The 22,793-nt window shown below is 34.3% G+C and overlaps 1 protein-coding gene across 1 annotated transcript in view; it reads right to left on the bottom strand.

Moving 5' to 3' along the window:
- LOC111509944 (fatty acyl-CoA reductase wat) overlaps positions 1–19,604 on the bottom strand; it is a 50,782-nt gene extending 31,178 nt beyond the window's left edge. Inside the window, exons 1-2 of the mRNA XM_074183568.1 lie at positions 19,294–19,604; positions 14,117–14,365 (exon numbers count right to left, since the gene is read on the bottom strand). Coding sequence (XP_074039669.1) covers positions 14,117–14,365; positions 19,294–19,497 — 453 coding nt within the window. The 5' untranslated portion in view covers positions 19,498–19,604. The remainder of the gene's footprint in view (positions 1–14,116; positions 14,366–19,293) is intronic.
- Positions 19,605–22,793: the final 3,189 nt, after the last annotated feature.

The raw sequence follows: 22,793 nt of genomic DNA, 5'->3' as shown, positions 1-22,793 counted from the left end.
CGTCAACATTAAAATTAAATCATGTACTTCTAAATTCGTTCTGAGCTATCATAAAGATATTCGACAGTTATGAATAATCTGAAATTGTTACATTTTCTGGACTGAATCTTGAAATCACTGTCTCAACTACAAAAAAACTAAATAGGTACCCAAAGTGATAAGCTCAGATAAATTTTTTTTTTATAAAAAAATCAACATAACATAAAAATTATAAAACCAACTTGCAAATTGTAAATGAAATAACTTTAAATTGGTATTGTTTTTCAAATGCAAATGCAAAAAAAACTTTGGTAATAACCTATAGTAACACCTTAACAAAGAAGTCTTCTTTGCCAACTTTATTCTCTCTATTATAAACAAAATATATATATATATATATATATATATATATATATATATATATATATATATATATATATATATATATATATATATATATATATATATATATATATATATATGGGGAGTTACTTGAACCGTATTCCTGTCTCTGCTGTATCGAAGTTTTGTTCAACAACTTCTGGCAATGATGAGTCAAACTCAAGATGGCCTCAGGACACACCTTCTCGAGGTGCCATATCTACCGCACGTAGAACCGACACCATCTCATTATTTATTCATGATCTTGTCTATGGTTTGTTTCTTGGCGAGAAACCAAGTGAATGTTACAAGATACTTGCAGCAACAAGCAGACATATTAGAGGAGTGGGCCAACCTATGGAAGATCGGTATAAACCCTGACAAGAGTCTGGCGATACTGTTCACCCGCAGGTTTGTACAACTGGAAGGCAACGTCATCTTCAACGGATAAGAGATTCCGTGGACCAGCAATGCGACATACTTGGGAGTCATCTTAGACAGTAGATTAACATTTCAGTCTCATGTACGGCAGATAATTGGAATGGCTAGACACGCCAGACAACGACTGGCACCTATCATAGGACGCAGAAGCAACATGGGGTTGAAAGTGAAGTTGTGTATGCCTGCACTGCCTGGGGCCAGTGCGCACAGACATACAAAAAGCAGATACAGTCGTTTATGAACACGAGCGTAAGGGACGCCGTAAACGCGCCGTACTATATCCCAAATAGATACATATACAGAGACTTAGACCTGGACACGCAATATGTGGACGTGTATATGAGAGAACCCGCAGAAAGCGTGTTTGATAGAATCAGATCGCACAACAACCCAGCGCTACGCGATCTACGCGATGCCGTTGAACATTGGTGACCCCAGGATCCGAGAAAGAGACGAACACCCAAGGCCGACTAAGCAGAACCAACGACCGCCCCCACAAGTCGCCGCCAGACGACTCCGGTAAGCATACTAATCAGATTTTCTTTCAGCAAGTTCACCGCAGAACAACTCGACCGCGATCCAATTATCCTTAGATTCACTGAGGAACGCCCGACGTTAATAGCAATAGCCGCCGTTAGTTTTTGGGGGCCCCCATGCAAAAATTCAGTTAGGAATAGTCAGACAAAACATTTCTTACCGATCGCGAAAGAATAGCACCTAAAGGCTGACTTTCGACCAAAAGAGGTCAGATGTCAATCTTGCTGAAGTGCCCATCAGTAAGTTGAGGACCGCTCGGAGAGTGTTTCTTTTTTTTGCATGTTTGTGTGACCGTGTATTTTATTGCACCAATTTATTTTCATAAGGGTATACAACTCTAAAATAGTAATTGTAATAACGTATTGTATGACCCAGACACACCAAGTTTATAAGCGTGGATTGCAGATGTAGGACTTTCGTGAAATGTTTCGTCAATGGCATCTGTAGCAGATAATCTAATTTACGATTTGTTAACAAGTCTAGTGATGTAAATACTACTGAACATCGCTCAGATCTGTTTTTGGGTGCAATTTATCTTTAATAAGACAGATTCATTTATTTTTATCAAATAAAAAGGGAGTGTTGCAGGTATTCATACTGAAATTCAAATTGCTGTGTAATTTATCATGGATCTTCAGTGTTAGTGTTAGTGCTTTCAACTTGTGTATTGTTTTATAATACAGGCCGTTTTTTTATCATGTGGTAACATTGTTATATTCTGAACCGTAACAGATACGAAGACGGGTCATCGGGACCAATACAACGGTCGAAGAAAATTTACGAGGACTCTCGCCCTTCTCGAGTTATACGGGGAAAACCAAAAATGCTGTCTTTCGTTTTTTCGAATGGAATTGTTATTTCAGAGAATATCAAGAAATGGAAAAAAATGTTATTGTATTCGAAGTATACTTTGACGATGTAATGATAAATATTCGATAAAACGTTTCGTGTCAACCTGGCCACCAACAACTTTTTCTTTAAATACGGACCTGTTTTTTTATTACATATATTGATGAAGCGATAAATTCACAACCCAAGGGTATATCACATTTGATATTTTTATAGCGTTTCATTTGAAATAACCACCATCATCAGTGACAACAATCAAACATAAAAACAATTTATTTTATCATGAACTTTTGGGAAAAATGAGACCAATACGGAAATTCAAAGCTACATGGCAATCTACATTGAACGCTCGAATTGATGACCTCTTTATTGAATGCGCATAATTTGTCGGTCCAGACAATTTACGTGGGAATTTTCTAGCATAATAGATGTAATACCAATACATGCATCTTTTATTTTTTGTTTGAGATAGTCGATATCTGTACTTGGGTGTTAAAAAAACGGTATCCTTCATGTATCTTGTTCCCACAATTCCCAACCAAACATTTATTCCGAACGTTTCTTGGAAATTGATTTCCCTATGTAAATCTTCATTTGTATTATTCCACCTATAATGGATATTTCTGTTAAACCAACCGTTGTTGGTGAATTTTGATTCGTCCGTGTATATTATTTTTTTACAAATATTTCCAACTTTCCTATTTCTACGTCTTAACCACTTCGCAAATCGTACTCTCCTTCCGTAATCCCTTTCATTGAGGTGATGAACTTTACGTACCCTGTAGCATTTATATTTCTTCTTTTTCAAAATAGTTCTGGAGGGTTTTACAGAAATCCCCATTTCGTTGGCAATTTCTCGTACAGAACAATCTTGATTAGCATAATTTTTGTAACTGACAAATCCTAAATTAAAAAAAAAAAGATGTTTTCACAATGTAAATTTTTGTGTGGTAATATTTGCTTACCCTTAATATTTATTTGATTCCTCACACTTCCAGTAACCACACATTTCCTTGTTTTCTTTCTGTCAAATGGACCATAGTCCCTCAAATTTCTTTCTAATCGTCTAAACATTTGGATGTTCGAAATACGACGATTCGGGTATAGCTCATACATATTCCTTGCCAAAAGAGGATTTCTATTTGATTTTGCATAACTAAATAGCATATCAGTCCTTTTATTATTTGAATACATCTTTGATATGTTCATAAACGTCTGACGTTCTCCACAGATATCAACAACGCATTCATAGAAACAAAGCAAAGCCTACGTGTTCAAGACGGTAACTGAATTGAGATGATATTTGATCATACCAAATTATACAACAATTGAATTTTGACCATGAACTGATATTTTCGTTACTTCCAGGATTGAGAATCATAAAAATATTACGAATTATAATTGATTAGGGAGAAATAAGCCTTGAAAGAAGGATTACGACAATACAAAAATTTTCACAATGAAAAAGAACAAATTTTCATTGTGTTAGGGTACCCATCTGTCGAATTTATTGGGTTGTCTGAATTATATTTTGAAGAAATCGAAACAATTCACAAAATAAGTAACCATAGGACTGTAATTTAAAATTGTCACTGATGATGGTGGTTATTTTAAATGTTATATTGGATAGTGGATTTATCGCTTTATCAATATCTGTAATAAAAAAGACAGGCAGGTATTTAAAAAAAAAGTTAATGGTGGTCATGTTGACACGAAACGTTTTATTGAATATTTATCATTATATAGTCATAGTAACAGATTTTTAAACAGATATAGTCATAGTACACTTCCATTTTTTTATATTCTCAAAAATAACAATTCCATTCAAAAAAAAAACGGAAAACACCATTTTTGGTTTTCCTCGTATAACACGAAAGGGCGATACCATTGTATTGGACACGATGACAGTTATCTTTTTTTTTCATTTCTTTGAGCATACACTCGATAAAATTCGCTCGGTGTGATTTTCTCAATACACAGATGAAACAATTTATCTGTAATAAGGGGAATATGTAGAAGGTTCTCGGGGAGCAACTTTCGCGTTGTTGAATGGAAATCCTCCCTGTCCGCAGAAAAAATCAATAGACAATGTTAAACACATTTTGCTGAATCGTTATAAATGAAATAGTAGTTCATTCAAGTAGATGATTTGAAGAATACAGCTTGAAAAACTGCGAAAATATAGAAAAAAATTATTTGAGCACCCTCCGAAATGAGATCCCTCTCTTCCCGACAATATATTTTTTCCAAGAGTTTTAACAACCCAATTAATGTAAAAATATGTACCTGAGTTTGAGAACAAATCAGTGACATTAACATAGGAAAAAAAAAGTATACAAATTAAATGATTTATCAATCAGTCATTTATTCCACATTTGAAAAAATATTCAGCAACTGCGAGTTATTTGATTCTATTTGGTTATGACCCGAATTCTTGAATCTATTTATTTCTAAACATAATGAAAGATTCAGTTTCAAACATTTCCCTTCTGAATGTAACAGTCGTGATTGAACTCATATCCTGCTAGAAGTTGATTTGCATATGTGGAATTGATCTTTCCATTCAAGAAACTATTTCTGTGTTCTTCGATTCTTCGGGAAAAAGTTTTCCCCGTTTTGCCAATATAATGTTTTGGACAAGAGCCACAAGTCAACTTATATACTACTGATCTATCTGACACTTATTTCTTTGTCTTTTATGTTCTCCTAAACCTAAATTATTATTTGTTATGTGAGCCACGTCCAGGCATTCCCCTTTTTTTTAAACGAGCGATATTATTGGTGGCTTTACCAAGTAGTGACAATGTGCTATAGGATGCTATCGTTTCTTGAAGATGGGTGAACCTGGTCCATAGCACGTTTCCGTAGTTTTTATAAACCGTTGTTGACAGCGATTTGTTTGATGTAACTCAGCTCTTTCTGAAAATTACTTTCTGACAGCATACTATTGAATGAGGCTAATTTATGCTGGTAAGGATGTATGGAAGAATTATGTATGTCGATATCTGTTTAAGATGGTTTGTGGACAATGGCAAAATCGTGTTTATTATTGATTTTCGTTATAGTCAAGTCAAGATAATATATTGAATTATTCACCTCTCTTTCAGTGGGGAATATTATTGACGGGTGAATGGAATCGACACTCGAAAAACTTACCTAATTGCTCAGCTGTGCCGATAAAACTGACTAAATTAGCATCTACGTATCTGTATCAGTACAAAAACTATTCATTATCTTTGCTGGCTGAAACTTCAGCCAGCAACGGACTCAACGAATTTACTATTATTAATCCATCGCTGCATGAATAAAACCTTTCGTCGAATTGAAAATAATTTTGAGATAGATAAATAGTGAAGTGAATCTGAAGATTAACATGATTTTTGTTTAAAGGACGCTCAGTCAGCTCAATTGTTTCAATTGGCGGAACTGTTGTATCTAAAACTGTTCAGTGAAAATCTCGAAATAAAGTTGACTCTTAAATATAATATGGATTTTCATCAGGTATCGGCCGATTCCATCACATTTACTAGATTTTATATATGCTAAGTACTCGTATACTTAACACGTAGTCTCAAGTTCATTCAGGTTGGAGCCCCGTTCCCTTACCCTTTTAGCTGATTTTTGTCGAAGAAGGACAAATGGGTTCATGACTGGGGGATATTGGCGGTATGAAGTCCTCAGATATCAGTACCACCCTTCGCGGTGTACCTGTACCTGGCTGGAGTGGGACAAAGCTTCCCTAGCTTCCCTAACTAGGGACAAAAAAACAAGTACTTAATAGAAATAACTGCGTTAACGCAAGCGAAACATAAGTGGAACCACCTATTGGTGTGACACCCAAGTCAACTTGCCAAGTTTTTATGTCAGTGTTGGTGGTTTGACTAACCAACCGACAACTGCGGTGGCAGAAATTTGGGAAGCTAACCTGAAATGCCATCGGAAAACGAATCCACATGTTTCTAGAAATGATATGAAATCGAGAAAGGTTAATGCAGTCAAGCTGCTGGAAAATAATTCCATGAAAATCAAAAGATAAATAAATAAGTACCAGAATGGGTTTACATTCAATTTTCGAAATGCGATTATGAGAAGAATTCACGAAAACAACTTGGCCTACTTTGAAAAACTGAAAGTTTAAATATATTCTTCAATATGTGGTAGAAGAATCCTTCAGTGCTTCGAACACCGTCGTTTCTACTTCTTTTGTTCGTGATTCCAGTTCTATGTCGATCCTATAGATGGCGTTTTCGGCCGTAGAGTTAAGTTAAAACACGTCAAGTATCAAAAAAAAGAAGAATGTAGGTAGCCCCAAGACCAGCTAAGACCTGAAAAATAAGTTACGGGAGTTTGATTTGATTTGGAAAATAATAATTCGAGATGGACATCTCTAGAAATAATGAACAAGCGAAATATGTATAATACAAGCGGAAAAACGGCAATGGGTCTGTTTGAGATCTCTGACATTGTCTAAGTAGAGTAACGTTGGAAGGGGCTATCATTTGGATAAAAGACTAGTTCTTGTACACATTTTTGATACAATATTGTTAGACACGCTGTATATCACACGTTCAAAAGTGAAACTTCGTTATTCCCTTGCTTGCATAATACTATTCTGAGTCCTAAATTGTAAATCAACTAATTGAAATCAATGAAAGTGAGCACTTACTCTTGAGTACAAATTGGCGGGCAATTTCCTGAAAAATTTGTCATTTACTTTTTAGAGAAATTCGTAACCAGTGAAAAATATGCTTTTCGAAACTGGTCTTTTGAACCTATTCTTACTTCTGATGTCACACTTGCCACTTCCAGACTCTCAAAGGAATCTAAACAATTTTCATTAATATTTCTTCACATAAATTGTAAGCAAATAAAAAAATTAAATATCAAGGTTTCGGAAAATATCTCTTTCTGAAGTTATTGGTTGAAATGAAAGTTATCACATGTCATTTACAACCTATTCCAATATTTTCAAATGAATAGTATGTTCACTTATCTAATTATATTATTCATGATACTACGAGGTCCGTTCAAAAAATAAGGTGAATATTCAAATTTCGCGGGCTACATACATTCCATTAGCGATTTTTTTACTTTTTTATGTTGGTACACTCGTCTCGAACGAATGTTCACAGTTGCAGCTGTTTACCATTTCCATAAACACTGTAAATATTGTTAGTGGCATACGGAGACTGTTCTCCGAGTTATAAAAATGTTGACAAGTGGTACAAGCTTTTCACAGAAGGTCGGGAAGATGTGAATGATGACACTCACCCTGGACGCTCCAGCACATCAACAACCGATGACAATGTTGAGGAAGGGAGAAACATTGGAATGAAGAATCGTCGAACATGCCGAGAATGGCGGCATATCGGTTGAATCATGTCATACAATCTTTCCGTAAATTTTTGGCATAAAGCGTGTGGAAGCGGAGTTCGTTTCAAAATTGTTGAATTTTGACTAAAAAAACCGTCACATGAGCATCACTCAAGATTTGTTGAATGACGTCATAACTGGGTCATAACTGGTGACGAATCATAGATATATGTATTCGAGAATTTTATTAAAACTAGATAATGTCAAAAACACATCAGACTGAAATTGAAAGCTTGTCATGCGAAGCAAATGAAATCCCACTAAGGTACCGTAGACAATATATGAGTCTCTCTTATGCTATTTCTATTGCAGCCAAACCAACACATTGTACATATAATAATGTTTTTTCAAGTCGTTTCAAACAAAATTTGACGGGACATCCAAGAACGGACCCTTCTTTTTACGAAAGGATAAACAAATATTTAGAACAATTAGGGTATACACTTCCACCATTATTTTCCAACTCCATAACTACCCCTCCTCCTTGGATGATCAATCCCCCTGTATGTGACTCCTCTTTATCCTGTTTCACAAAAAATTATACTCTTCCCCAAATTCTACTGAACTTATTCAAACAAAAACTAACCCTTTATGAGAACCATGTAATTATGTACGCCGATGCTTTCAAAACAGATCAGGGAGTTGGGTCAGCTGTTGTATCGCCGGACGAAACATTAAAATACAAGTTTCCCCAAGCCACATGTATATACACAGCTGAACTATTCGCCATACTACAAGCATTATTATTTCTGAAAAATCATCCTGCTGGTAGATTTCTGATTGTAACACACTCTTTGAGTGCTATTAAGGGTACGCAACAGTTATACCGGGTGTCCCACATTTTATGTGACAGGCAATATCTGGTTTGTTGAAGGAGGTATACAAAAATGTTGCATACAAAAGTTTTAGGAGTTCATGAGAGCTATATTTTGATATAATTTTTAAATATACAGGGTGTTTGGTGTAGGTGCTACAGACCAAAATTCCATTTTTTAAAATAGAACGCCCTATATATCATTACATATTCAGATGCTACGTTAAATTCTGATATCATTTCATGTTTGGTTTTTGAAATTCGATTACGGCGTTGTTGAGTTATTGCACTTTTCCTTAAATATAAAGTTTCAAAAAAACTTATTTACTCGTACACGAATCCAGTCTATATCTTTTAATAAATTGAACTAGACTACTACTGAATACAAACCATTATTCTCACCTCTACGATACGATATCGATATCAGTTGAATATAATATTGAAATTCTTGAGAATGTGACTAACTTGAGGGTGAATTGCTTTATATTGCACAATTTCATCAAGTAGCTTATGCTTGTTGATGCCATAGTAACAAATGTTGTTGAATTGTATCTATTTGTCAGTTCGATTCAGTGATTCTTTGCGAAACAGTAACTGGGTTCTTTGTGCGAAAAGTCCAGTATGCCTTTCGCGTTTAGTCCAAGTGATTGCATTGATATGTTATTAATTTTTGGGGAATGTCAGAAAAACTGCCGTCAAGCACAACGTCTATACCAAGAACGTTTTCCAGACAGACCCATTCCGTCACGAATGACTTTTTCGAGAGTTGTAGAAAAATTGCGAACTGGGTCATTTCCTTCTACTATAAAGCATCGTCATCATACGAGATCTGTTAGAACTGAAGATTTAGAGATCAATGTGTTGGCTTATATTATTATTCATCCACATGTTTCTATCCCTACTCTTGCAGAAGAAGTCGGTGTGAGTAAATCTAATGTACAGAGAATTCTGAAAGAAAATAAATACCACCCATTCAAAATTCAGTTAGTACAAGGTTTGAAACCCACGGACTTTGAACGACGACTTGAATTCATTGCTTGTATTCAGGTTATATTACATGAAAGTCCTAACATATTCAGTCAAATTTTGTGGAGCGATGAATCGCGATTCCACAATAATGGAGTTGTGAATCGACATAACAGTCACTATTGGTCTCAAGAAAATCCCCACTGGGTCCGCGAAAGTAATTTTCAAACTACTTGGGGTATTAATGTAAGGTGTGGATTGTTCAATGGCCGCATCATAGGACCTTACTTTTTCAATGAAAATCTCAATGGATTGCGATATTTACATTTTCTAGAAAATGATTTGATCCAGTTGATGGAAGATATTCCCATAGCAGAACGACAAGGAATTTGGTGGCAACAAGATGGTGCTCCTCCTCACAATTCACAGGTTGTTACTGAATATCTGGATAGAACGTACCCAAATAGATGGATTGGTAATAAGGGTCCAATTCGGTGGCCGGCTCGTTCCCCAGATTTATCACCGCTTGATTTTTTCCTATGGGGATATTGTTTTCACTACTCCCCCTTTGAATGTGAATGATCTGAAAATGAAAATTCGACTAGCGTGCAGTGATATTACGCCTGATATTATAAGATCGACTTGTACGAGAGAAGTGATTCGACGTTTCGAAGCCTGTATAATATCTAATGGACATCACTTTGAACAATTTTTATGACTTATTTTTAGGTACCTACCATTCTTATGAAATGATTTATCAAGTTATATTATTTACATTGTTATTAATTAAAGATTTGTTTTCGAATACACCTCTTTCAATTTCGCAATTGTTTCATATTCAAAATGATTCCTGACTGAATTCCACAACTCAAAATTGAAACCATTACTTCGAACACCCAAAATTTTGACTAATTTTCATGTGATCTGATGCAGAGAGAATAATTGTATGAGATATTTTTAAAAATAATAGTCGTTCTCAAGACATTTTAAGCAATAACTCAACAACGCCGTAACCGAATTTCAAAAACCAAACATGAAATGATATCAGAATTTAACGTAGCATCTGAATATGTAATGATATATAGGGCGTTCTATTTAAAAAAATGGAATTTTGGTCTGTAGCACCTACACCAAACACCCTGTATATTTAAAAATTATATCAAAATATAGCTCTCATGAACTCCTAAAATTTTTGTATGAAACATTTTTGTGTATCTCCTTCAACAAACCAGATATTGCCTGTCACATAAAATGTGGGACACCCGGTATACAGACAAACCCATAATATTACTGATAAAAAATGAACTATATAGAATCGAAGACTTAGGGAAAAAAGTATTATTATTATTGGTACCATCGCATATTGGAATCGCTGGTAATGAAAAGGCAGATATTGCAGCCAAAGAAACGATAGACGATCATAGGTCAAGGATAATCACCAAAATAACTACGTCTAATACGGAAAGATACATCAAGAATATGATATTAAATGAGTGGCAGAGGAAATGACTCCAGACGAATTCGAAACTAAACGAAATAAAGCCATCCGTTAAACCCTGGACACACCCACCAAAAACCAGAAAACATCAAGTAATCCTCTGTCAACTTCGTATTGGACATACCAAATTTTCGCACGATTTTCTTTTATCACGCCAAACTATCTGTCATATATGTGATACAGCAGTAACTGTGAAACACGTTCTTCAAAATTGTCCCAAGTATCAGGAAGCAAGAATAGAATTCGGAATACCGAAAAAACTACGAGAAACTCTCAGTTACACTTGTAATATTGAAAATTTCATGTCATTCTTTACACATATCAATATGTATCATTTAATTTGAACACAATAATCATGTAATGTGAAATGTAACGTAGCGCTAATAACCCTAGTGGTTGATGCGCTTATGTTGAAATAAAAAAAACATCAGACTTGATCGGAGTTCACTTTTTCCTAAGAGTACCGATGACAAGCTATGTGATGTTTATACTATCAAGAACTTTATTCAGTCAATTCCGATTATCAAGTATCTGTAAGATATCCTCAGTATCATAGGTATATTCGTAGAGTAAGAAAGTTTGTACTTCAAATTATCGACCATTGTTGCGAAGATATAACAATGTCAGAACAAAACCGAATTCATCAGAGGAAAACAACAATCAACCTGCTGCATTATATTATGTTGTATATATCGAAAAGACTCAAAAAAGGTTAGACTTTATAAAGTAAACGTGAACAACACACTTCGCACAGACCTGCAAGCTCTGGGTAACTTAAAAAGAAAAAAAGGAAAACAAAATAAGATCAGAAAGAAATTATTGACATTTATTTGGCAAACACCTATGTCATTCTCTGCTAGTATCAAAGCAATACTAAAATGGTACGAATAAAAACAAACACATCTATTACTATGTAATGATTCAGATGGTCAGTATCAGGCAGAGAGACCTCGACCGAAGACAAATTTTTAAACACCAAGACGTGTACTTGATTAAAATCAACACATAAACGCGAGCGAGAAATAACAGGAACCTACTGGTGTGACATCCAAGTTAGCTTGCCAAATTTCTGTTAACGTTGGTGTCTTGACCAATCTTCAAAACAGGCAACTGCGTTAGCAGGAATTTGGGGATCTGTCCTGGAATGGCATAGTAAAACGAATCCACATGTTTCTAGAAATAATATATCTATAATCAAGAAGGGTTATTGACGCAGTAAAGCTTCTGGAAAAAATGCCATGAACATGAGAAGATAAATAAACGAGTGATCTTTTGATCATTCGCAATCTAATTTCAATTGAAAAGCCACCGGCAGACAGCTGTTTCAGCCTGTTGGACATCATCAGTACCGTTACCATGTAGATTTTCACGGATGTTGGAATTTGTGAAGTTGCTTTTCAGGGTATCCATCTGTTGTGTATTCTTCAGAGGTAGATGATGTCATCCTCTCAGATGATGTTATCGTCCGTTCTACGTCAAACGAAGAACGAACGATAACAAGTCTTGATAATGCCATGTGAGGTGATGGCGAAACGTATTTCGAAGAATACACAACGGATGAACACCCAAAAAACAAATCGTTCACATGAAATTCTTTTCGTGAGGTTGCATTCAGTTTCGTTTGGGCTGAAAGCAAAGAAAACTCTTTGATATTAGTCAAGCTTTCGACAGTATTCACTGTTTTCTTCGGGACGACTGGAGATTCAGGAAACTCAGGATATAAATTGATGGATGTAGTACGTGGTAGATCATCATGAATTATGAGAAATTAAATATAAACAAAAAAAAACATAGAAAGTTTCATTTCCCATTTTTCAATATGAAAACAATAATATTGTATTGAAAATAAACACTTACTGATGTGAAAATTGAATAAAATTGATTAAAAGCAAAAAAGTATTAATTGAAATAAAGTGAAATATATTTTACAAGGTGACAGTGAAAAAAACCAATACCTAATAGTTATTTTAATCAAAGCTGAAAATTTTGATTAGAGGTTGTTTGTTCGTCAGATGTTACTTTTTGATTATTGAAAAATTATGTGTACATAATCGATAATTCATGTTATTGTGATTCATTCGATTATCGTGCTTCACAAGTTCTAATTAGAACATGAATTTATATGTCCTTATGAGAAATGATGCGACTATTAAAATTCCTAGATGTTGACGAATATATTTCTTATGACAGTCTCAACAAGGTATCTCAAAAACTAAATTCGATTTTTGTATTGTATTGCATTTGTGGAAGGTGGAAGAGGAGGTGGAAGATGTTAGGTCAACTAGCTAAGTTGAGAAATCAAGTTTGGAGCAAGTATTGCAGTTGTAGACAAAAAAATGAGAACTGATCCAGCTTTCAAATATTCATCTTCAAGAACTGTGTAGGTATAAATATGAAAAACTGTAAAAAATACATTCTAATAGGTGCTTTGGTAGTGAGGTTATATTAAAGAAGGCACAGAAATATTTGAATTCAAAAACACATTACTGGTGTATGGTGAACAAAATACTGATTGAATTATCAAAAATACAGATGGAATGTTACACAATCGAAAACACCTATTGAGTCATGTAAAAATTGAAAACATGGAACAATTTTTTTTTAAGATTATGTCATAAATAGAATACCTATACCAACTGCATTTTGAAAATGATCTGGAAAATTTCTACAGGGGAAAGATGTGAGAGGTGAATTTCTTTTTTTTTCTGAATGTAGTAATGTATATAAATGATATCAAGACTTTCTATGTCCCTTCTAGAATTCATGAGGATCGGATTCTTATGAATTTTGATAATTTCTTGGAAGAGTTTTTTGTATGTTCCATATTTGAGTAGTAAAATATGTTGACACCGTCCCATGCAAAACGGTGGCCTGAGTTGATGGTGTGTTATGAAAGAATGTAACCTTTATGTTATTTCCGGTGTCACTTTTTTAAGAAGAATCTATCTTCAGGAAGTCTACCAATTTGGCAGATGTATACCTACTGGATTCAAGTCTGCACAACGCACAGCATATACTATACCCTAATTATAGGTTTTGGAGTTTTGTCCTTCAATCTTAAGACAAGGTTTTTGACAGTTATGATGTTTTTAAAGCAACATACAAAATCAGGCAAGAATGGTTCTGGCTTTCTACTATTTTTTTCTACAAAAGCCTTTTTTCTAAAACTCCCTTTCAAAAATATAACCCTTTCAATTTAAACGATATCAGGATATCATGTAAAAATTGGTCTCCACCCCAGTAACGATTCAATAAAAAAATCCTGTAAAAATACTCACTTTCAAGTTTTTCATTTGTTTAGCGATATCTAACAAATCTCTAGTCGCTTTTACGTTAGTCAAAGCGGCTTTTTTTAAAGATGCACCTAGATCAACGGTAGCTGCGCAGTGAAAAATACATTCTACCTCACTCATTATGAGGTTTTTGTCATATTCATTCAAACCCAAGTCAGGTTTTTCGCAATCGCCTACTATCAGAGAAACTTTATTGAAAAACTCCGGATCGACCCTCCTGAGCGGTCCGAATGCCTGAAACAGAAAAATAATATCTCAGAGTAATAATAGGTCAACTCGAATTAAAAAATATCAGTACATGAAAGAAAATTACATGTCAGTCAATTTTATATTAAACAAATATGTTTCTATGATCGCTTGCAAAGTCAAATCTTCTCGAATGTTTACAACAATATTCGACAGTATTTTTTGTTCACGTCATGTTAGATCATTGTTTGAATGTTAGCATATTTCTTATTATGAAATATTTGCACCACACAAGAACTTTTTTTCTTGCTTGGTCATAAGCTTCGTCAATTCACCGCTACACAAAAAGTTATTAGAGCATATAATTAAATCAACGTAAAACAATTTCAACTACAAATGTATACTGTAATATAGCAATATTTAGATAGAATAGTAAATTGAATCCCAAAATGAATGACTATTTGCAGATTAAAAAAGGAATCTGCTATTTCATTTAAAAAATTCTTAGCAAGCCTTAAATTGGCGCAATATAAACGAAATATAGGATCTTGTCGGGAGGTTTGATTGTAGTAGCAGTAGTAGTATAGTCGAAGTAACTGATATAGTAATTCTTAAAGCTATCGCCGAACTCAAAGGCCAAAAATTCCAATACAAAGAAATAATGCCGCTACGAATTATTCCACGTTGACTGAACAACTGGCGGTTCGTATTGGATAACTTTCACTAACTAAGTTTTATGACTGGCTGAAGAGTCATAAAATTGAATTTGAAGTCATGTTACGGTAACCAATAGAATGTAGCGATGAGTACCGCCATTGTGTCGTCAACGTTCAGTTCAGAAACTGATCGTGATTTGAGTGTTGAAATTCGATATTGGTAAAGTTATATTTACTTAAAAATGTTTGTTATTTGTTTAAAATGTGGCGTCCTTGGACAAGTACTAATAGTAATAATGAGTGTGGTAACAACGCAAACTTTTTCCTGTGTAGTGATTCCAATAGCGCTGGTGAACAATTCGAAAAGAGATATCAGTGAATAATATTCGGATGCATTTGAATATTGAAACACAGAGAGTATGTTTCAATGTATATAAGAAACTACATATCAAGTTTGATTTCGAGGGAAAAAAACTATTACAAGCAACATCAGATTTGACCGAAATTTCTTTCTCAACTGTACGTAAAATAGTCAAAAACAAACCTTATGAACGCAAGACGCGATGTGATGCTGGATTACCAAATCCTTCAGATGTTCATCTAATGAAATCATTAAAAAAAACAATATACGACTGTTACAAAAGCAATGAGATTCCTACAATTGAAATCATAAGGAAGAAATTAAATTTTTTCGGCCATAACGTGAACTGCTGTGACAAAACTCTTCAGAATTGTATAAAGAAACTACGATTTGTATTTAGAATAATCAAACAGTTATGGAAAGCAGAAGAATAGTGGAATTGCGTAACAAATACTAAGAACAAATAACTAAATATAGACAAGAACAACGGCAAATTTTTTATTTGGACGAAACTTAGTATGACACTCACGACACAGTTACGAAAGGGTGGACTGATGGTTCGAGAATGTGTATGCCTAACATGCCTAACAGCTAGATTTCCTTTGACACACGTCTAAATAATGAAATACCAGATGTCTTATTCGATAGTCTACTTAGATATACATACTGGATGTTTTCTGTAAATTCAGTTTTGATTCATATTTTCGTCATCAAAAGCGAAGAGGTACGATCGATTTCCACAGAACTCTTTAAAATATATTCATTACTTGATGAATAAATGTGTTCAGATTCTTTGAAGTTTCTCATTTTTCCCATGTGGTCCCTTGGTGGCAATTCATTTTTCACTCTATTTCATCGGTGATCACCAGTTGTTCATATGATGCATCATATGATGATTCAGACGACATTAACCTATGAGAAGGCCTGTTAGACATGGAAGTTAATCACTACTGAAGTCCAATAACTGTTTGGTTTCGAGCTTCGCAGAGTGAATGAGCCTTGGAATGAGCTAATCCTAGAGATTTTGCCAGAAGTCCATAAATTTTCTTGCCATTCAGGTGTTTGTTTGACAAAGCCTAAAACGATGCCAATGACAGGTTCTTGTCCAATGAAGCTGCTTGCAGCACCCTCCTTCACAAGAGGGTCAGCAGTAATCAGACTCTTCTGTGGTTTATATTACGCAGTAATTCTTTGGGGTGACCTTTTCAGTTTGCCCTTCATTACACTTCAGCACATTCTATATTGATTCAGCTTCGTTTATTTTTCAGATTGTGGAAGATTATATAAATAAAACATTGACTTCCTGAGGCAGAGTAAGTGTAAAACATAAAAAAAGAATGACTGAAATCTGAGCAATAGTTTCGGAAGAATGCGTGGACAAACATACATACATAGAAACATACATATCTACAAAATTTCTGTATATTTGTTTGGGATGTATGAATGATTTTAAGTACATACATACGCGTCGAAATGATAACCTAATTTTTTGAAAACCTCAAAGTATTTCTCCATTGAATTGTGTAAGAATTCTCAGAGAAGCATATTGTAAACTCCATGAAGAATTGACATGTAATAATAATAAATTCTGCAATTACAGTCAATTATAATAGTCACTAATATGTCAATATCTTTCTTTGAGAAGCTACGCAAAAAATTCAAAAAACAGAAAAGAAATGTGAAATTGCATCTGAATCAGAACTGAATTATTACCAACTCAAAAATTTCACTAGCCTCTTCGAAACCGGTTTATCTAAAAAATATCCGTTGTCCCGATATCGATTGACTAGAATTTGGGTTGGTACCATTACGTTCGAGATGAACTGTCATTTATTAGATAGAAAAGAGCTCCAGTTTTCTTTATCATTACAATATGTTTGCGTACTTTGTAAATGGTATCACCAAACTGTCTTTCTAATTCAGAATATATTGATTTCGAAGTTGGGGATTTTCGTTGGAGATGAATCATATACTGGCCATATTTTGCAGCAGATCAATAGGTATATTTCATTGTATTTTCAAGATGAGTTCCTCACGTTCAGAGTAAATGACGATGTTCCACTGAAGAGTTACTGTTTCGAAACTGTAACGTTGTTTAGGGGGTGGAGGATTGAAGAAAATAGTTTCCAAGGCGAAACTCAATCAAAAGTAAATACCTTCCTTCCTTCATATCTTCCTTCAACAATGTGAACAGATCATTCAATTTCGGGTGGTTTTAGGTTTAAAAATTTTTTCTTCATGATTGTTCCCACGAGTAGCGCAGGAAAAGGTCGGTTCATCCCTGTAGAGCCTGGCATACAGGGATAAGGCAGTCTTCCCCGCCGGGTTACCCGGTCCGGCGGGCATCGCTAGAGACACACTTTGTCAACTGTGCCATGCATCCTATCGACGCGATGGAGCTACATCTTAGGATTGGGGTGACCCTGCCAGTAGCAACGCTACCTGTTGGTGTTTCTGATGATTGAGTTGGAAGAAGTTTGTATGCTGGGAAATTTCAGAACTCATGAAATGGATATTATACATTATATAGTGTATATTATATAATGTATATAATATATTAAATCATATATTATACATGCAAACATGTTGTGTCTCAGTTTCTTTTCTCATTTTCATGAAAGTTTTGCAATTTATCCATCAATGAAGGATCTGAAAATGCATATAGTGTAACAAACTTTGTTGGCTTCAGCCCCGTCATATATTTGGAAATTATTTCATTTTATGAAAGGTATATGAATAAAAAAAACAAACTTTTTCAATAGTCTTCTGTCATGGTTAATATTAGGCAAGTCTGTATATGTTATTGAAAACATTTATTCTGAATCAGATACGTGTCAGTATCCTGTGATGTACTATTCAATTATGAATATGCAATAACTTCATCGATATTGGTGTGTAGGCTAAAAGGGTAACGAATTCAAAATATCACTGAATCATCCAGAAAAATATTTTCTTCATAATATTAGTATTTTCATTTATGCCATAAACAGTGAATTCACTGTTACCGCATAATCATTTTAGGCTTTTTAGAAACGAATCAAAATTGATAGTTTCTCGAGAAACCTTCATTTTTTGATATGATGACAACAATGAGATCATTTTTACTATTTTTAATAATGGTCACTTCGATTGCAATGGTATCAACCCAACCTCCAGCCAATTAGATATCATTTTCAGAAAAATGAATATTTTTCTGCATATTTCTACTGGTTTTGAAGGGGCGAGTTGAATTAATGATTTAACGAACCCATTCAAATGAAATTCACATCAAAATTAAATGTTTATTACAGTATAAATAGAAATGGGTATAATATACAGGCATTTTCATACCATAAAGTATTGAAAAATACTGAAATATTCAGTCAGTTCGTCGTTTCAATAAAAATAATGATGTTGATATGTGAAATATGCTGCATTCAAGTTAAATTAACTATTTCTTCTCGTTATTTTTTTTTCTTTATGAAATCATGTTTTGGAAGAGACTTCCACAATAAGTATCGCACATTAAAATACATCGTTACACGTAAATCATATTTTCGAAACAAAGTAAGCGAACATCATTCAATCCACTGTAGTATTTTGTATATTTTAGAAAGTTCAGGAAAAATCACTCTTTCAATTCTTTAGGAATATTTTCATGATTACTTCACCGATCTATAATTATTTTAACATATATTCATTGACATCATATTGAATTACAAAATTGTCAGTTATGCATTATATCAGATTCTGGAATTTTGTTTGAAAACTTTGAGGAAAATATTGACATTTGAAAAAATAATTCACTGGAAAATTTTAGGTTCAGTGCTAGTCTTCGCTCCAATTCATTTCAGTATTATGAGAAACGCCTGATATCTTTAGTAATTTTATTTCTTAGAAACTAGTTTTTATGGAGCAATAAAACAATATTGTGATGAGCTATGTAAATAAACAACCCAAAAAATTATTAGAGCACTCACCATTGAATCCATGGCTGCTGCACATCTCGTCTCTGCATCAGATCCATCTTTATCACGGACTAAGACATAAATTCGTTTGACTTGAAACGACCTCAAAATTTTTTCTAGAACAAGTTTTCCTAATAAACCTGTTATTCCCGTCAAAAAAAATGTTCGGTTTTTGTAAAATTGTTGGATTTCAGTCAGTTCCACATTCGACTCCATTTTTGCTTGACGCACAAAAAATTGTTAGCGAACGGAGGATTGAATATATTCAACGATTGTATGGAAAACAGGAGGTCAAGTATTATGGAAATAATTCAATGGATCAGGTCGACTTCGTGTTTATAACAGACTTGATATAGAAAATGTAATGACTTATAAATTTGAGAATCATATGCGACTGAAATTAGGTATGATTTTCAAAAATATGATTTTACCAGTTCGTAGTAGTTGTACATCCAGGAAATATTTGAAGTGAAGCTGATCAACTTCAAAATAATCTGGATAGATATAGATAACAAACAAATAGATAGTAGTTGTACATCCAGGGAATATTTGAAGTGAAGCTGATCAACTTCAAAATAATCTGGATAGATATAGATAACAAAAAAATAGACTGGCAAAATATTGAAATCAGGCTTTGAATCAGATGCTTTTCTCGAGAGACACTTAGCCTTGTCTGTAACGAATGTCTGTAATGAAGTGTTAGCATTTTCAGAAATGCTAACGCTTCATTGTGAAATTTACATGGAACAGTTTAAAACCACAATACGTACCTATTTGGCTATACAATACCTTTCTCAGGTGTGTTCAAACCTGGTTTTGGCTATATTGCTTCTGTTATTCTTCAGTATTTTGTATCTCTCCTGGTCTCGATTCAGTTAAAAATAATTGTGGTTTTATGTTTCATGAATGTTTTTTTCAAACATTGATTATTCGTAGAATGCAGTCAATTTTCACAAAGATGAGAATCTGCTCATATCTGAAATGTTATCAAACTCGTAACCATTTGTCCTTTAAAATTCTGAGCCCTCAATCCAATTATTATTTTTTTCCAGTTTGTTGGATCTTCTGGCATCACAAGAGATGTTTTCTTTGGTAGAAATACATTAGGTACTATTCGACTATAATTGTTGTTTCTTGTATTTTGGATAATGGAAGCTGAGAGGAACGAATATAGTAGACCACCACTTCAAGTTCAGTAACTGATCTGACAGCTAACACATTTATGTTCTAACACCATGGATACACATAATATTATTCACTTTCTTTTGGCGCCATGGTTTGGAAAACCCTGTATAATATTAATTGCCTTCATTTCTCACACAAATTGTACCCTGTATATTCATGACCATGAGCTGATTAACAGGAGAAAATGGCGGAGTTCATTTCATTTTATAGTTGTCATTATATGTTATATTATTATGTCATGTTGTATTCTGCCAACTTCTAGTTTAATATGATCATAACAATTCAATCACCAAAATAGGTTTTCTTTTATGGAAAATAATGGAATATGGTAAATTTTCGTTATGTGGACACCCGGCGATTTTGAAAAAAAATTTTTGACTGTACTTACATATTTTGATGCGTAGATTACGAATCCGAAAGAAAAAAGCGGCGCTCTCCCTTATTTAAAAAGTTACGGCCCTTCAAAGTTCAGAAAAGGGCAACTTTTCAGCCTTCTTTTTCACTAAATAAACTGTTCAAAAACACAAGCATTTATTCACTAGGTCACCTTTACACCTTATTCCTCCTTCTTTAACACGTTTCACTTCAATAATCAACATTTTTCTTATAAAAATGTTAAAAAATGTACGGAGCTGCTTTTTGGTTACATATCACTGTATTTTACGTTTTTAAGGTTGATGATATGGTTGGTACGACTGATGCAGTCCATATTCCTGAAGTAATTCAAATGTTTTTTACCTTCATTCTTTAGATCGTAAATTGGTTTTTGGTGGTGTATTACGAATTTGAAATAGTAGGCGACGGCAAATACCAACCGCTTTTTTCTGAAATGTCACTAGTAACTAACCTAAAAATAAAATAATGTCACCAGAAGAAGCACTCGTTTTTAAATTAAGTTTTTTATAAGAAAAATGTTGATTATTGAAGTGAAAAGTATTAAAGAAGGAGGAATAAGGTGTAAAGGTAACCTACTGAATAAATGCTTGTGTTTTTAAATAGTTTATTTAGTGAAAAAGAAAGCTGAAAAGTTGGCCTTTTCTGAACTTTGAAGGGCCGTAACTTTTTAAATAAGGGAGAGCGCCGCTTTTTTCTTTCGGATTCGTAATCTACGCATCAAAATACGTAAGTACAGTCAAAAATTTTTTCAAAATCTCCGGGTGTCCACATAACGAAAATTTACCACCAGATATCTCCCATTATTTTCGGAATGATAAGTGAGTACAAAGACTTCAAATCAGCTATTGGTGTACTTGACGAAGTCTATATCGAACCCAAAAACGAAATTTTCGCCCGAATTCCGGTTGGAGAAACTGTCGACGAATATCTTCAAGCACCGAAACAATTGTCGAAAGAATGCAACTTCAAGGCTCTGACAACAGAACAAAATCAGAATGATTTCTTCATCGCCGGTTTGCACTCAGCCAGTATACGACAGTGATTGCTTGAAAACGTTACTCTCGAGTTAAATGAAGCTTTTGATAAAGCTCGACTTCTGGAGATGGCTCAACTGAATTCTAAAAGTTTTTCATTGCCATTCTCGTCAATAAATCCATCATCCAGTCATTCTGATATTGCCGTAAATGTCGCTTCTAGTAAATTCGAATGAAATGAATGTTTTTTCTGTCACAATGAAAAACACGCAAGAAACCAATGCCCAGCTTCAAGAGCGATATGTAAAAACTGATTGAAGGAAGGACATTTCGGCTAAAGTGTGCCGAAGTAGAAGAGCGGAAAGTAGAACAGTAGTGGCTAGTGGAGAAACAGTTGGTTGCTTATTTTTGGCCACTTCGCCCAGCTGCTTCAGTAAAGCCACAGTACCAATCACTATCAATGGATTGAGCCTCCAGGGCTCATTCATACCAGAAGCACATCTAGCTTCATCAATAAGTCCATTGTTTCTCGTTATAACATGCAAAGAATACCTTCTAATATGAAGATCAATATGGCTTCTTCAAACCATGTGTCACCAGTGGAAAAAAGTTTTATAGTGATAAATCATCTATAAAAACATATCAAAGTACTAATTCTGGATAATCTTTGTACTGACATTATACTTGGACATGATATTCTCGAAGATCACTCTGCAATTGATGTTAATTTGGCTGGACCATAGACTTCTATCAAAATTTGCAGTTCAAACCAGGGGTCAGTCCCATCGGCTACTCTTCTGCATCGAATTGGAAATTCAAAGACTTCTCTCGAAAAAAATTATTGACAGAAGTAAATCCCCTTAGCGAGCACAAGTTCTGGTTACAACCAATGCCAATCATAAGAAGCGTAACCAATTATTCTCAGACTACAGATAGATTTACGGAGCTTGATGCATA

Source organism: Leptinotarsa decemlineata, unplaced genomic scaffold (assembly GCF_025532065.1).
Source record: "Leptinotarsa decemlineata unplaced genomic scaffold, Ldec_3_MD MMD2_tig00026340_RagTag_RagTag, whole genome shotgun sequence".
NCBI classification, from domain to species: domain Eukaryota; kingdom Metazoa; phylum Arthropoda; class Insecta; order Coleoptera; family Chrysomelidae; genus Leptinotarsa; species Leptinotarsa decemlineata.
Note: the sequence above shows the minus strand (reverse complement) of the source record. Positions and strands in the feature narration are given on the sequence as shown.